Here is a 17,211-nt window from a genome sequence, read left to right on the forward strand (position 1 = left end):
TCCGGAAGGCGAGTTGGTGCCACGGTGCTCAATAGAACTAAAAGGAGCTGGCAGGGTGAACAAAATGCCTTAAAACAAGTCCTGTTTTTCTGTGATTATTTCAAAACGACGGCAAGCAGCTGGGAAATATGGTCATATTATGAAACTGGTCTCAACAGTGGATGCAATTAACTCGTTTTTTATCAGAAAAAAACGTTGTTAAAAATGTCATGTGTCCAGCCTAGTTCTAGTGGAGTAACAGACAGTGAACATATTCAGCATCTCAATCACATCGCATGAGGTGTTTCCATAGATCGTTAAGCTACCCGTTCCACTACTCAGAGAACCAAGGTTACAGCCGTAACCCAACATTATGTGTAGTGGACTTCTTGCACATGACACGTTGCAAAGCCCCCTTTTACTTCGTTATACTTTTGGACTTGTAGTTTTTGAGACACCGGCTCACCAGTGAGTGAAGCGACAACGACTACTGTTAATCACTACAATTCCCAGCCTCCACCACAGTGGTTGGAGTTTGCGCAGTGAGTGGTCCTGTATAGGCGAGCGGCGTGTAGTGAACAGTCTGGTATGTCTGCATGAATCAATGAAACAAACAATATTACAGAATTCAGAGTTAGTTAATTCCTCAAAGCTCAGTACTGTAATGCATGTTGTAATGCAGTTGTGTATTTGTTGTGATAGCTAGAGTCGCTATCACTTTCCTGAATGACATAGCGAGCTAGCCGTCTGTTAGCCGGCTAGCTATTAGCTGTCACCAACAACATGAACTTGCAATGGTATATAATATTTCGTTCAACCCTTGGTGAACTCGCTAGTTCAGCGATAACTCCTTTAAAAACAGCCAGCTATAACTTTTCTCACTAGTAAACTGTCGGCGAGTTTGTTAGCTAGCCCTCTGTAGAAACATAGCTAGCCCTGTGGATTGTTGGTGGTATATGATGCTAGCTTTCATCAGCTAGCTAACTTATTCAGACGCGCAATCTGCTTTCTGCTTACATCTGATATGGGGGGGGCTGGGCTATCAATTTATGCTTAGTAGCAGTCTGCATGTTCGGGCCGGCGCATGGAAGTCCCCCTCTCTCGCAGGTCAGGGGTGCATCCCGAGGACCTGTATAAAAGTAGCGCACTACATAGGGAATATGTTGTCATTTGGGACGGAGTCGGTCTCCATAGGTTTGTCTGGCAGGGGTTGTAGAGAGAGACACGTCATAAAGACTGTAGGAAGGAGTCAGTCTGCTGACGTTACGCAACAAGTAGTAACAGCACCTACTGTATGGGACAAAGTGTGTCCCAAATAGCACCCTATAATATAGTGCACAGGGCTCTACACTGACCCCTCTTACAAGGAGGACCTGTGCGCGTAAGTTTAAAAATGTAAAAAATAAATAAATACATTTAGGAGCACAATTAAACATGTTTGAGATATTAAAGCTGTAACCCCATGCCCCAGCTGCTATGTCAAGAGATCCTCTTTATGGGGTCGCTAGGTGTTGGGTTAAGGTCCATACGATATGAACCACTGGTCTTTGGTAAAACAGAAACACTCAGTGATCATGTATGTGTTATCACCATGTTAATGTCCTGTAATGTGGCAGGTCATCACCATGGATCCGGCCTGGCGTCAGCAGGGTCGGGGTCGTGGCCGGGGTCAGCCACAGGGTCAAACGTCGCGACCTCAGAGAGAGAGGGCAGCAGGCCCGGCAGCAGAATCCCCTAAGGCTCCTAGTGGTGTGTGGGCTGGAGATGGGAGGGGGAGAGGAGGAGACGGGCGGGGGAGAGGAGGAGACGGGAGAGGAGGAGACGGGAGGGGGAAGAACACTACTGCTCAGCTACAGCCTGTTAACAGAGGGAAGAACATGGTAGCACCTTCACAACACAGTGAGTGAGAGAGTCTCTGTCTGTCTGTCAGTGTGCTTGCTGACTGACTGATTAATTATCTGTCTTGATTAATTATCTGTCTTGATTGATTATCTGGATTGATTGATTATCTGGATTGATTGATTACTTGTATTTATTTATTGACAGCTGCATCGAGCCAATCCAAGTTTGAGGAGATCAGGAAGTCCAACCAGGCTGCTGCTCAGCGATTGTCTCAGAGCCAGTACAGCTCCTCCTCAGACGATGATGTCGATGATATAGTCGATGATGGTGGGAAGGTCCAGGGGAAGGACGGTAAACGAGGGCAGATTCTGGCCTCGACGCTCACCACCTACACGGACCAGACTGGTGAGACGACACATACTGATGTGTGGCTCGTGCTTGAGTCTGATCCCTGTTGATCACACAGTCCCAAGTCAGCCTGTTAAACCACTATATCATTGTCTTTCTGGAAGTTTCTGAATAGTTATCTCTGGGGATAAATTACACAATGTAAATGGGACAATATTTTAGTTGTCTCGTTAAATGCTTTCAACATCAGTATATGGATTTCTACAATTTATAGTTGGACGTTTTTGAGTCCTTGTAATTTGGAGCTGTTGACATTTGAACATATTGTCCCGTTGTGTAATTTACTGATGGTCCCTAACTAGCCCCATAGGGATAGGGTGGGTCTAACCAAATTTAACATGGTCATTAGGATTTGGACCCCCTAATATCTTAGTCACCATCAGACCCCCTAATATCTTAGTCACCATCAGACCCCCTAATATCTTAGTCACTATCAGACCCCCTACTATCTTAGTCACCATCAGACCCCCTACTATCTTAGTCACCATCAGACCCCCTACTATCTTAGTCACTATCAGACCCCCTAATATCTTAGTCACCATCGGACCCCCTATTATCTTAGTCACCATCAGACCCCCTACAATCTTAGTCACCGTCAGACCCCTTAATATCTTAGTCACCATCAGACCCCCTACTATCTTAGTCACCATCAGACCCCCTAATATCTTAGTCACCATCAGACCCCCTAATATCTTAGTCACTATCAGACCCCCTAATATCTTAGTCACTATCAGACCCCCTACTATCTTAGTCACTATCAGACCCCCTACTATCTTAGTCACTATCAGACCCCCTAATATCTTAGTCACCATCAGACCCCCTACTATCTTAGTCACTATCAGACCCCCTACTATCTTAGTCACTATCAGACCCCCTAATATCTTAGTCACCATCAGACCCCCTAATATCTTAGTCACCATCAGCCCCCCTAATATCTTAGTCACCGTCAGACCCCTTAATATCTTAGTCACTATCAGACCCCCTAATATCTTAGTCACCATCAGCCCCCCTATTATCTTAGTCACCATCAGACCCCCTACAATCTTAGTCACCATCAGACCCCCTAATATCTTAGTCACCATCAAACCCCCTATTATCTTAGTCACCATCAGACCCCCTATTATCTTAGTCACCATCAGACCCCTATTATCTTAGTCACCATCAGACCCCCTAATATCTTAGTCACCATCAGACCCCCTATTATCTTAGTCACCGTCAGTCCCCTTAATATCTTAGTCACTATCAGACCCCCTACTATCTTAGTCACCATCAGACCCCCTAATATCTTAGTCACCATCAGACCCCTTAATATCTTAGTCACTATCAGACCCCCTAATATCTTAGCCACTATCAGACCCCCTAATATCTTAGTCACCATCAGCCCCCCTAATATCTTAGTCACCATCAGACCCCCTACAATCTTAGTCACCATCAGACCCCCTAATATCTTAGTCACCGTCAGACCCCTTAATATCTTAGTCACCATCAGACCCCCTAATATCTTAGTCACCATCAGACCCCCTAATATCTTAGTCACCATCAGACCCCCTACTATCTTAGTCACCATCAGACCCCCTACTATCTTAGTCACCATCAGACCCCCTAATATCTTAGTCACCATCAGACCCCCTAATATCTTAGTCACCATCAGACCCCTTAATATCTTAGTTACCATCAGACCCCCTACTATCTTAGTCACCATCAGACCCCCTAATATCTTAGTCACCATCAGACCCCCTATTATCTTAGTCACTGTCAGACCCCTTAATATCTTAGTCACTATCCGACCCCTTAATATCTTAGTCACTATCAGACCCCCTACTATCTTAGTCACCATCAGACCCCTTAATATCTTAGTCACCGTCAGACCCCTTAATGTCTTAGTCACCATCAGACCCTCTAATCTCTTAGTCACCATCAGACCCCCTATTATCTTAGTCACCATCAGACCCCCTAATATCTTAGTCACCATCAGACCCCTTAATATCTTAGTCACCATCAGACCCCCTAATATCTTAGTCACCATCAGACCCCCTAATATCTTAGTCACCATCAGACCCCCTAATATCTTAGTCACCGTCAGACCCCCTAATATCTTAGTCACCATCAGACCCCCTAATATCTTAGTCACCATCAGACCCCCTATTATCTTAGTCACCATCAGACGCCCTAATATCTTAGTCACCGTCAGTCCCCTAATATCTTAGTCACCGTCAGACCCCCTACTATCTTAGTCACCATCAGACCCCCTATTATCTTAGTCACTATCAGACCCCCTACTATCTTAGTCACCATCAGACCCCCTACAATCTTAGTCACCATCAGACCCCCTAATATCTTAGTCACTGTCAGACCCCCTACTATCTTAGTCACCGTCAGACCCCTTAATATCTTAGTCACCATCAGACCCCCTGTTATCTTAGTCACTGTCAGACCCCTTAATATCTTAGTCACCATCAGACCCCCTAATATCTTAGTCACCATCAGACCCCCTAATATCTTAGTCACCATCAGACCCCCTACTATCTTAGTCACCATCAGACCCCCTACTATCTTAGTCACCGTCAGACCCCTTAATATCTTAGTCACTATCAGACCCCCTAATATCTTAGTCACCATCAGCCCCCCTAATATCTTAGTCACCGTCAGACCCCTTAATATCTTAGTCACTATCAGACCCCCTAATATCTTAGTCACCATCAGCCCCCCTATTATCTTAGTCACCATCAGACCCCCTACAATCTTAGTCACCATCAGACCCCCTAATATCTTAGTCACCATCAAACCCCCTATTATCTTAGTCACCATCAGACCCCCTATTATCTTAGTCACCATCAGACCCCTATTATCTTAGTCACCATCAGACCCCCTAATATCTTAGTCACCATCAGACCCCCTATTATCTTAGTCACCATCAGACCCCCTAATATCTTAGTCACCGTCAGTCCCCTTAATATCTTAGTCACTATCAGACCCCCTACTATCTTAGTCACCATCAGACCCCCTAATATCTTAGTCACCATCAGACCCCTTAATATCTTAGTCACTATCAGACCCCCTAATATCTTAGCCACTATCAGACCCCCTAATATCTTAGCCACTATCAGACCCCCTAATATCTTAGTCACCATCAGCCCCCCTAATATCTTAGTCACCATCAGACCCCCTACAATCTTAGTCACCATCAGACCCCCTAATATCTTAGTCACCGTCAGACCCCCTACTATCTTAGTCACCGTCAGACCCCTTAATATCTTAGTCACTATCAGACCCCCTAATATCTTAGTCACCGTCAGACCCCCTACTATCTTAGTCACCATCAGACCCCCTGTTATCTTAGTCACCGTCAGACCCCTTAATATCTTAGTCACCATCAGACCCCCTAATATCTTAGTCACCATCAGACCCCCTAATATCTTAGTCACCATCAGACCCCCTACTATCTTAGTCACCATCAGACCCCCTACTATCTTAGTCACCATCAGACCCCCTAATATCTTAGTCACTATCAGACCCCCTAATATCTTAGTCACCATCGGACCCCCTATTATCTTAGTCACCATCAGACCCCCTACAATCTTAGTCACCGTCAGACCCCTTAATATCTTAGTCACCATCAGACCCCCTACTATCTTAGTCACCATCAGACCCCCTAATATCTTAGTCACCATCAGACCCCCTATTATCTTAGTCACTGTCAGACCCCTTAATATCTTAGTCACTATCCGACCCCTTAATATCTTAGTCACTATCAGACCCCCTACTATCTTAGTCACCATCAGACCCCTTAATATCTTAGTCACCGTCAGACCCCTTAATGTCTTAGTCACCATCAGACCCTCTAATCTCTTAGTCACCATCAGACCCCCTATTATCTTAGTCACCATCAGACCCCCTAATATCTTAGTCACCATCAGACCCCTTAATATCTTAGTCACCATCAGACCCCCTAATATCTTAGTCACCATCAGACCCCCTAATATCTTAGTCACCATCAGACCCCCTAATATCTTAGTCACCGTCAGACCCCCTAATATCTTAGTCACCATCAGACCCCCTATTATCTTAGTCACCATCAGACGCCCTAATATCTTAGTCACCGTCAGTCCCCTAATATCTTAGTCACCGTCAGACCCCCTACTATCTTAGTCACCATCAGACCCCCTACTATCTTAGTCACTATCAGACCCCCTAATATCTTAGTCACCATCGGACCCCCTATTATCTTAGTCACCATCAGACCCCCTACAATCTTAGTCACCGTCAGACCCCTTAATATCTTAGTCACCATCAGACCCCCTACTATCTTAGTCACCATCAGACCCCCTAATATCTTAGTCACCATCAGACCCCCTAATATCTTAGTCACTATCAGACCCCCTAATATCTTAGTCACTATCAGACCCCCTACTATCTTAGTCACTATCAGACCCCCTACTATCTTAGTCACTATCAGACCCCCTAATATCTTAGTCACCATCAGACCCCCTACTATCTTAGTCACTATCAGACCCCCTACTATCTTAGTCACTATCAGACCCCCTAATATCTTAGTCACCATCAGACCCCCTAATATCTTAGTCACCATCAGCCCCCCTAATATCTTAGTCACCGTCAGACCCCTTAATATCTTAGTCACCATCAGACCCCCTAATATCTTAGTCACCATCAGCCCCCCTATTATCTTAGTCACCATCAGACCCCCTACAATCTTAGTCACCATCAGACCCCCTAATATCTTAGTCACCATCAAACCCCCTATTATCTTAGTCACCATCAGACCCCCTATTATCTTAGTCACCATCAGACCCCTATTATCTTAGTCACCATCAGACCCCCTAATATCTTAGTCACCATCAGACCCCCTATTATCTTAGTCACCATCAGACCCCCTAATATCTTAGTCACCGTCAGTCCCCTTAATATCTTAGTCACTATCAGACCCCCTACTATCTTAGTCACCATCAGACCCCCTAATATCTTAGTCACCATCAGACCCCTTAATATCTTAGTCACTATCAGACCCCCTAATATCTTAGCCACTATCAGACCCCCTAATATCTTAGTCACCATCAGCCCCCCTAATATCTTAGTCACCATCAGACCCCCTACAATCTTAGTCACCATCAGACCCCCTAATATCTTAGTCACCGTCAGACCCCTTAATATCTTAGTCACCATCAGACCCCCTAATATCTTAGTCACCATCAGACCCCCTAATATCTTAGTCACCATCAGACTCCCTACTCTCTTAGTCACCATCAGACCCCCTACTATCTTAGTCACCATCAGACCCCCTAATATCTTAGTCACCATCAGACCCCCTAATATCTTAGTCACCATCAGACCCCTTAATATCTTAGTTACCATCAGACCCCCTACTATCTTAGTCACCATCAGACCCCCTAATATCTTAGTCACCATCAGACCCCCTATTATCTTAGTCACTGTCAGACCCCTTAATATCTTAGTCACTATCCGACCCCTTAATATCTTAGTCACTATCAGACCCCCTACTATCTTAGTCACCATCAGACCCCTTAATATCTTAGTCACCGTCAGACCCCTTAATGTCTTAGTCACCATCAGACCCTCTAATCTCTTAGTCACCATCAGACCCCCTATTATCTTAGTCACCATCAGACCCCCTAATATCTTAGTCACCATCAGACCCCTTAATATCTTAGTCACCATCAGACCCCCTAATATCTTAGTCACCATCAGACCCCCTAATATCTTAGTCACCATCAGACCCCCTAATATCTTAGTCACCGTCAGACCCCCTAATATCTTAGTCACCATCAGACCCCCTAATATCTTAGTCACCATCAGACCCCCTATTATCTTAGTCACCATCAGACGCCCTAATATCTTAGTCACCGTCAGTCCCCTAATATCTTAGTCACCGTCAGACCCCCTACTATCTTAGTCACCATCAGACCCCCTATTATCTTAGTCACTATCAGACCCCCTACTATCTTAGTCACCATCAGACCCCCTACAATCTTAGTCACCATCAGACCCCCTAATATCTTAGTCACTGTCAGACCCCCTACTATCTTAGTCACCGTCAGACCCCTTAATATCTTAGTCACCATCAGACCCCCTGTTATCTTAGTCACTGTCAGACCCCTTAATATCTTAGTCACCATCAGACCCCCTAATATCTTAGTCACCATCAGACCCCCTAATATCTTAGTCACCGTCAGACCCCTTAATATCTTAGTCACTATCAGACCCCCTAATATCTTAGTCACCATCAGCCCCCCTATTATCTTAGTCACCATCAGACCCCCTACAATCTTAGTCACCATCAGACCCCCTAATATCTTAGTCACCATCAAACCCCCTATTATCTTAGTCACCATCAGACCCCCTATTATCTTAGTCACCATCAGACCCCTATTATCTTAGTCACCATCAGACCCCCTAATATCTTAGTCACCATCAGACCCCCTATTATCTTAGTCACCATCAGACCCCCTAATATCTTAGTCACCGTCAGTCCCCTTAATATCTTAGTCACTATCAGACCCCCTACTATCTTAGTCACCATCAGACCCCCTAATATCTTAGTCACCATCAGACCCCTTAATATCTTAGTCACTATCAGACCCCCTAATATCTTAGCCACCATCAGCCCCCCTAATATCTTAGTCACCATCAGACCCCCTACAATCTTAGTCACCATCAGACCCCCTAATATCTTAGTCACCGTCAGACCCCCTACTATCTTAGTCACCGTCAGACCCCTTAATATCTTAGTCACTATCAGACCCCCTAATATCTTAGTCACCGTCAGACCCCCTACTATCTTAGTCACCATCAGACCCCCTGTTATCTTAGTCACCGTCAGACCCCTTAATATCTTAGTCACCATCAGACCCCCTAATATCTTAGTCACCATCAGACCCCCTAATATCTTAGTCACCATCAGACCCCCTAATATCTTAGTCACCATCAGACCCCCTACTATCTTAGTCACCATCAGACCCCCTACTATCTTAGTCACCATCAGACCCCCTAATATCTTAGTCACCATCAGACCCCCTAATATCTTAGTCACCATCAGACCCCTTAATATCTTAGTTACCATCAGACCCCCTACTATCTTAGTCACCATCAGACCCCCTAATATCTTAGTCACCATCAGACCCCCTATTATCTTAGTCACTGTCAGACCCCTTAATATCTTAGTCACTATCCGACCCCTTAATATCTTAGTCACTATCAGACCCCCTACTATCTTAGTCACCATCAGACCCCTTAATATCTTAGTCACCGTCAGACCCCTTAATGTCTTAGTCACCATCAGACCCTCTAATCTCTTAGTCACCATCAGACCCCCTATTATCTTAGTCACCATCAGACCCCCTAATATCTTAGTCACCATCAGACCCCTTAATATCTTAGTCACCATCAGACCCCCTAATATCTTAGTCACCATCAGACCCCCTAATATCTTAGTCACCGTCAGACCCCCTAATATCTTAGTCACCGTCAGACCCCCTAATATCTTAGTCACCATCAGACCCCCTAATATCTTAGTCACCATCAGACCCCCTATTATCTTAGTCACCATCAGACGCCCTAATATCTTAGTCACCGTCAGACCCCCTACTATCTTAGTCACCATCAGACCCCCTATTATCTTAGTCACTATCAGACCCCCTACTATCTTAGTCACCATCAGACCCCCTAATATCTTAGTCACTGTCAGACCCCCTACTATCTTAGTCACCGTCAGACCCCTTAATATCTTAGTCACCATCAGACCCCCTGTTATCTTAGTCACTGTCAGACCCCTTAATATCTTAGTCACCATCAGACCCCCTAATATCTTAGTCACCATCAGACCCCCTAATATCTTAGTCACCATCAGACCCCCTACTATCTTAGTCACCATCAGACCCCCTACTATCTTAGTCACCATCAGACCCCCTAATATCTTAGTCACCATCAGACCCCCTAATATCTTAGTCACCATCAGACCCCCTAATATCTTAGTCACCATCAGACCCCCTATTATCTTAGTCACCATCAGTCCCCTTAATATCATAGTCACCATCAGACCCCTTAATATCTTAGTCACCATCAGACCCCCTATTATCTTAGTCACCATCAGACCCCTTAATATCTTAGTCACCATCAGACCCCTTAATATCTTAGTTACCATCAGACCCCTTAATATCTTAGTTACCATCAGACCCCCTACTATCTTAGTCACCATCAGACCCCCTAATATCTTAGTCACCATCAGACCCCCTATTATCTTAGTCACTGTCAGACCCCTTAATATCTTAGTCACTATCCGACCCCTTAATATCTTAGTCACTATCAGACCCCCTACTATCTTAGTCACCATCAGACCCCTTAATATCTTAGTCACCGTCAGACCCCTTAATGTCTTAGTCACCATCAGACCCTCTAATCTCTTAGTCACCATCAGACCCCCTATTATCTTAGTCACCATCAGACCCCCTAATATCTTAGTCACCATCAGACCCCTTAATATCTTAGTCACCATCAGACCCCCTAATATCTTAGTCACCATCAGACCCCCTAATATCTTAGTCACCATCAGACCCCCTAATATCTTAGTCACCGTCAGACCCCCTAATATCTTAGTCACCATCAGACCCCCTAATATCTTAGTCACCATCAGACCCCCTATTATCTTAGTCACCATCAGACGCCCTAATATCTTAGTCACCGTCAGTCCCCTAATATCTTAGTCACCGTCAGACCCCCTACTATCTTAGTCACCATCAGACCCCCTATTATCTTAGTCACTATCAGACCCCCTACTATCTTAGTCACCATCAGACCCCCTACAATCTTAGTCACCATCAGACCCCCTAATATCTTAGTCACTGTCAGACCCCCTACTATCTTAGTCACCGTCAGACCCCTTAATATCTTAGTCACCATCAGACCCCCTGTTATCTTAGTCACTGTCAGACCCCTTAATATCTTAGTCACCATCAGACCCCCTAATATCTTAGTCACCATCAGACCCCCTAATATCTTAGTCACCATCAGACCCCCTACTATCTTAGTCACCATCAGACCCCCTACTATCTTAGTCACCATCAGACCCCCTAATATCTTAGTCACCATCAGACCCCCTAATATCTTAGTCACCATCAGACCCCCTAATATCTTAGTCACCATCAGACCCCCTATTATCTTAGTCACCATCAGTCCCCTTAATATCATAGTCACCATCAGACCCCTTAATATCTTAGTCACCATCAGACCCCCTATTATCTTAGTCACCATCAGACCCCTTAATATCTTAGTCACCATCAGACCCCTTAATATCTTAGTCACCATTAGACCCCTTATTATCTTAGTCACCATCAGACCCCCTCTTATCTTAGTCACCATCAGACCCCCTATTGTCTTAGTCACTCTCAGACCCCTTAATCTCTTAGTCGACATCAGACCCCTTACTATCTTAGTCACCATCAGACCCCTTACTATCTTAGTCACTATCAGACCCCCTACTATCTTAGTCACTATCAGACCCCTTATTATCTTAGTCACTATCAGACCCCTTATTATCTTAGTCACCATCAGACCCCCTCTTATCTTAGTCACCATCAGACCCCCTAATATCTTAGTCACCATCAGACCCCTTAATGTCTTAGACACTATCAGACTCCCTAATATCTTAGTCACCATCAGACCCCCTCTTATCTTAGTCACCATCAGACCCCCTAATATCTTAGTCACCATCAGACCCCTTAATATCTTAGTCACCATCAGACCCCTTATTATCTTAGTCACCATCAGACCCCCTAATATCTTAGTCACCATCAGACCCCCTCTTATCTTAGTCACCATCAGACCCCCTAATATCTTAGTCACCATCAGACCCCTTAATATCTTAGTCACCATCAGACCCCCTATTATCTTAGTCACCATCAGACCCCCTATTATCTTAGTCACCATCAGACCCCTTAATATCTTAGTCACCATCAGACCCCTTAATATCTTAGTCACCATCAGACCCCTTAATATCTTAGTCACCATTAGACCCCTTAATATCTTAGTCACCATTAGACCCCTTAATATCTTAGTCACCATCAGACCCCCTATTATCTTAGTCACTCTCAGACCCCTTAATCTCTTAGTCGACATCAGACCCCTTAATATCTTAGTCACTATCAGACCCCCTACTATCTTAGTCACTATCAGACCCCTTATTATCTTAGTCACTATCAGACCCCTTAATATCTTAGTCACCATCAGACCCCCTAATATCTTAGTCACCATCAGACCCCCTAATATCTTAGTCACCATCAGACCCCCTAATATCTTAGTCACCATCAGACCCCCTAATATCTTAGTCACCATCAGACCCCTTAATGTCTTAGTCACCATCAGACCCCCTACTATCTTAGTCACCATCAGACCCCCTATTATCTTAGTCACCGTCAGACCCCCTAATATCTTAGTCACCGTCAGACCCCCTAATATCTTAGTCACCATCAGACCCCCTAATATCTTAGTCACCATCAGACCCCCTAATATCTTAGTCACCATCAGACCCCCTGCTATCTTAGTCACCATCAGACCCCCTGCTATCTTAGTCACCATCAGACCCCCTATTATCTTAGTCACCATCAGACCCCCTGCTATCTTAGTCACCATCAGACCCCCTATTATCTTAGTCACCATCAGACCCCCTAATATCTTAGTCACCATCAGACCCCCTGCTATCTTAGTCACCATCAGATCCCCTATTATCTTAGTCACCGTCAGACCCCCTAATATCTTAGTCACCGTCAGACCCCCTAATATCTTAGTCACCGTCAGACCCCCTAATATCTTAGTCACCGTCAGACCCCCTACTATCTTAGTCACCGTCAGACCCCCTAATATCTTAGTCACCATCAGACCCCCTAATATCTTAGTCACCATCAGACCCCCTAATATCTTAGTCACCATCAGACCCCCTAATATCTTAGTCACCATCAGACCCCCTAATATCTTAGTCACCGTCAGACCCCCTAATATCTTAGTCACCATCAGACCCCCTAATATCTTAGCCACTATCAGACCCCCTAATATCTTAGTCACCGTCAGACCCCCTAATATCTTAGTCACCATCAGACCCCCTAATATCTTAGCCACTATCAGACCCCCTAATATCTTAGTCACCGTCAGACCCCCTAATATCTTAGTCACCATCAGACCCCCTAATATCTTAGCCACTATCAGACCCCCTAATATCTTAGTCACCATCAGACCCCCTAATATCTTAGCCACTATCAGACCCCCTAATATCTTAGTCACCGTCAGACCCCCTAATATCTTAGTCACTATCAGATCCCCTAATATCTTAGTCACTATCAGATCCCCTGCCATCGCGGTCGCCATCAGACCCCCTAATATCTTAGTCACCATCAGACCCCCTAATATCTTAGTCACCATCAGACCCCCTAATATCTTAGTCACCGTCAGACCCCCTAATATCTTAGTCACCATCAGACCCCCTAATATCTTAGCCACTATCAGACCCCCTAATATCTTAGTCACCGTCAGACCCCCTACTATCTTAGTCACCGTCAGACCCCTTAATATCTTAGTCACCATCAGACCCCCTGTTATCTTAGTCACTGTCAGACCCCTTAATATCTTAGTCACCATCAGACCCCCTAATATCTTAGTCACCATCAGACCCCCTAATATCTTAGTCACCATCAGACCCCCTACTATCTTAGTCACCATCAGACCCCCTACTATCTTAGTCACCGTCAGACCCCTTAATATCTTAGTCACTATCAGACCCCCTAATATCTTAGTCACCATCAGCCCCCCTAATATCTTAGTCACCGTCAGACCCCTTAATATCTTAGTCACTATCAGACCCCCTAATATCTTAGTCACCATCAGCCCCCCTATTATCTTAGTCACCATCAGACCCCCTACAATCTTAGTCACCATCAGACCCCCTAATATCTTAGTCACCATCAAACCCCCTATTATCTTAGTCACCATCAGACCCCCTATTATCTTAGTCACCATCAGACCCCTATTATCTTAGTCACCATCAGACCCCCTAATATCTTAGTCACCATCAGACCCCCTATTATCTTAGTCACCATCAGACCCCCTAATATCTTAGTCACCGTCAGTCCCCTTAATATCTTAGTCACTATCAGACCCCCTACTATCTTAGTCACCATCAGACCCCCTAATATCTTAGTCACCATCAGACCCCTTAATATCTTAGTCACTATCAGACCCCCTAATATCTTAGCCACCATCAGCCCCCCTAATATCTTAGTCACCATCAGACCCCCTACAATCTTAGTCACCATCAGACCCCCTAATATCTTAGTCACCGTCAGACCCCCTACTATCTTAGTCACCGTCAGACCCCTTAATATCTTAGTCACTATCAGACCCCCTAATATCTTAGTCACCGTCAGACCCCCTACTATCTTAGTCACCATCAGACCCCCTGTTATCTTAGTCACCGTCAGACCCCTTAATATCTTAGTCACCATCAGACCCCCTAATATCTTAGTCACCATCAGACCCCCTAATATCTTAGTCACCATCAGACCCCCTAATATCTTAGTCACCATCAGACCCCCTACTATCTTAGTCACCATCAGACCCCCTACTATCTTAGTCACCATCAGACCCCCTAATATCTTAGTCACCATCAGACCCCCTAATATCTTAGTCACCATCAGACCCCTTAATATCTTAGTTACCATCAGACCCCCTACTATCTTAGTCACCATCAGACCCCCTAATATCTTAGTCACCATCAGACCCCCTATTATCTTAGTCACTGTCAGACCCCTTAATATCTTAGTCACTATCCGACCCCTTAATATCTTAGTCACTATCAGACCCCCTACTATCTTAGTCACCATCAGACCCCTTAATATCTTAGTCACCGTCAGACCCCTTAATGTCTTAGTCACCATCAGACCCTCTAATCTCTTAGTCACCATCAGACCCCCTATTATCTTAGTCACCATCAGACCCCCTAATATCTTAGTCACCATCAGACCCCTTAATATCTTAGTCACCATCAGACCCCCTAATATCTTAGTCACCATCAGACCCCCTAATATCTTAGTCACCGTCAGACCCCCTAATATCTTAGTCACCGTCAGACCCCCTAATATCTTAGTCACCATCAGACCCCCTAATATCTTAGTCACCATCAGACCCCCTATTATCTTAGTCACCATCAGACGCCCTAATATCTTAGTCACCGTCAGACCCCCTACTATCTTAGTCACCATCAGACCCCCTATTATCTTAGTCACTATCAGACCCCCTACTATCTTAGTCACCATCAGACCCCCTAATATCTTAGTCACTGTCAGACCCCCTACTATCTTAGTCACCGTCAGACCCCTTAATATCTTAGTCACCATCAGACCCCCTGTTATCTTAGTCACTGTCAGACCCCTTAATATCTTAGTCACCATCAGACCCCCTAATATCTTAGTCACCATCAGACCCCCTAATATCTTAGTCACCATCAGACCCCCTACTATCTTAGTCACCATCAGACCCCCTACTATCTTAGTCACCATCAGACCCCCTAATATCTTAGTCACCATCAGACCCCCTAATATCTTAGTCACCATCAGACCCCCTAATATCTTAGTCACCATCAGACCCCCTATTATCTTAGTCACCATCAGTCCCCTTAATATCATAGTCACCATCAGACCCCTTAATATCTTAGTCACCATCAGACCCCCTATTATCTTAGTCACCATCAGACCCCTTAATATCTTAGTCACCATCAGACCCCTTAATATCTTAGTTACCATCAGACCCCTTAATATCTTAGTTACCATCAGACCCCCTACTATCTTAGTCACCATCAGACCCCCTAATATCTTAGTCACCATCAGACCCCCTATTATCTTAGTCACTGTCAGACCCCTTAATATCTTAGTCACTATCCGACCCCTTAATATCTTAGTCACTATCAGACCCCCTACTATCTTAGTCACCATCAGACCCCTTAATATCTTAGTCACCGTCAGACCCCTTAATGTCTTAGTCACCATCAGACCCTCTAATCTCTTAGTCACCATCAGACCCCCTATTATCTTAGTCACCATCAGACCCCCTAATATCTTAGTCACCATCAGACCCCTTAATATCTTAGTCACCATCAGACCCCCTAATATCTTAGTCACCATCAGACCCCCTAATATCTTAGTCACCATCAGACCCCCTAATATCTTAGTCACCGTCAGACCCCCTAATATCTTAGTCACCATCAGACCCCCTAATATCTTAGTCACCATCAGACCCCCTATTATCTTAGTCACCATCAGACGCCCTAATATCTTAGTCACCGTCAGTCCCCTAATATCTTAGTCACCGTCAGACCCCCTACTATCTTAGTCACCATCAGACCCCCTATTATCTTAGTCACTATCAGACCCCCTACTATCTTAGTCACCATCAGACCCCCTACAATCTTAGTCACCATCAGACCCCCTAATATCTTAGTCACTGTCAGACCCCCTACTATCTTAGTCACCGTCAGACCCCTTAATATCTTAGTCACCATCAGACCCCCTGTTATCTTAGTCACTGTCAGACCCCTTAATATCTTAGTCACCATCAGACCCCCTAATATCTTAGTCACCATCAGACCCCCTAATATCTTAGTCACCATCAGACCCCCTACTATCTTAGTCACCATCAGACCCCCTACTATCTTAGTCACCATCAGACCCCCTAATATCTTAGTCACCATCAGACCCCCTAATATCTTAGTCACCATCAGACCCCCTAATATCTTAGTCACCATCAGACCCCCTATTATCTTAGTCACCATCAGTCCCCTTAATATCATAGTCACCATCAGACCCCTTAATATCTTAGTCACCATCAGACCCCCTATTATCTTAGTCACCATCAGACCCCTTAATATCTTAGTCACCATCAGACCCCTTAATATCTTAGTCACCATTAGAC

The 17,211-nt window shown here is 44.9% G+C and overlaps 1 protein-coding gene across 3 annotated transcripts in view; it reads left to right on the forward strand.

The window, feature by feature from the left end:
• Nucleotides 1–477: 477 nt before the first annotated feature.
• Nucleotides 478–17,211, forward strand: part of nfxl1 (nuclear transcription factor, X-box binding-like 1) — a 136,749-nt gene continuing 120,015 nt past the window's right edge. For all 3 annotated transcript variants that reach the window (XM_071334229.1, XM_071334230.1, XM_071334231.1), the window contains exons 1-3: nt 478–565; nt 1,596–1,878; nt 2,026–2,226. In XM_071334229.1, the coding sequence (XP_071190330.1) occupies nt 1,605–1,878; nt 2,026–2,226 (475 nt within the window). In that variant the 5' untranslated portion in view covers nt 478–565; nt 1,596–1,604. The remainder of the gene's footprint in view (nt 566–1,595; nt 1,879–2,025; nt 2,227–17,211) is intronic.

Source organism: Salvelinus alpinus, chromosome 11, assembly GCF_045679555.1.
Source record: "Salvelinus alpinus chromosome 11, SLU_Salpinus.1, whole genome shotgun sequence".
In the NCBI taxonomy this organism is placed as follows: Eukaryota; Metazoa; Chordata; class Actinopteri; order Salmoniformes; family Salmonidae; genus Salvelinus; species Salvelinus alpinus.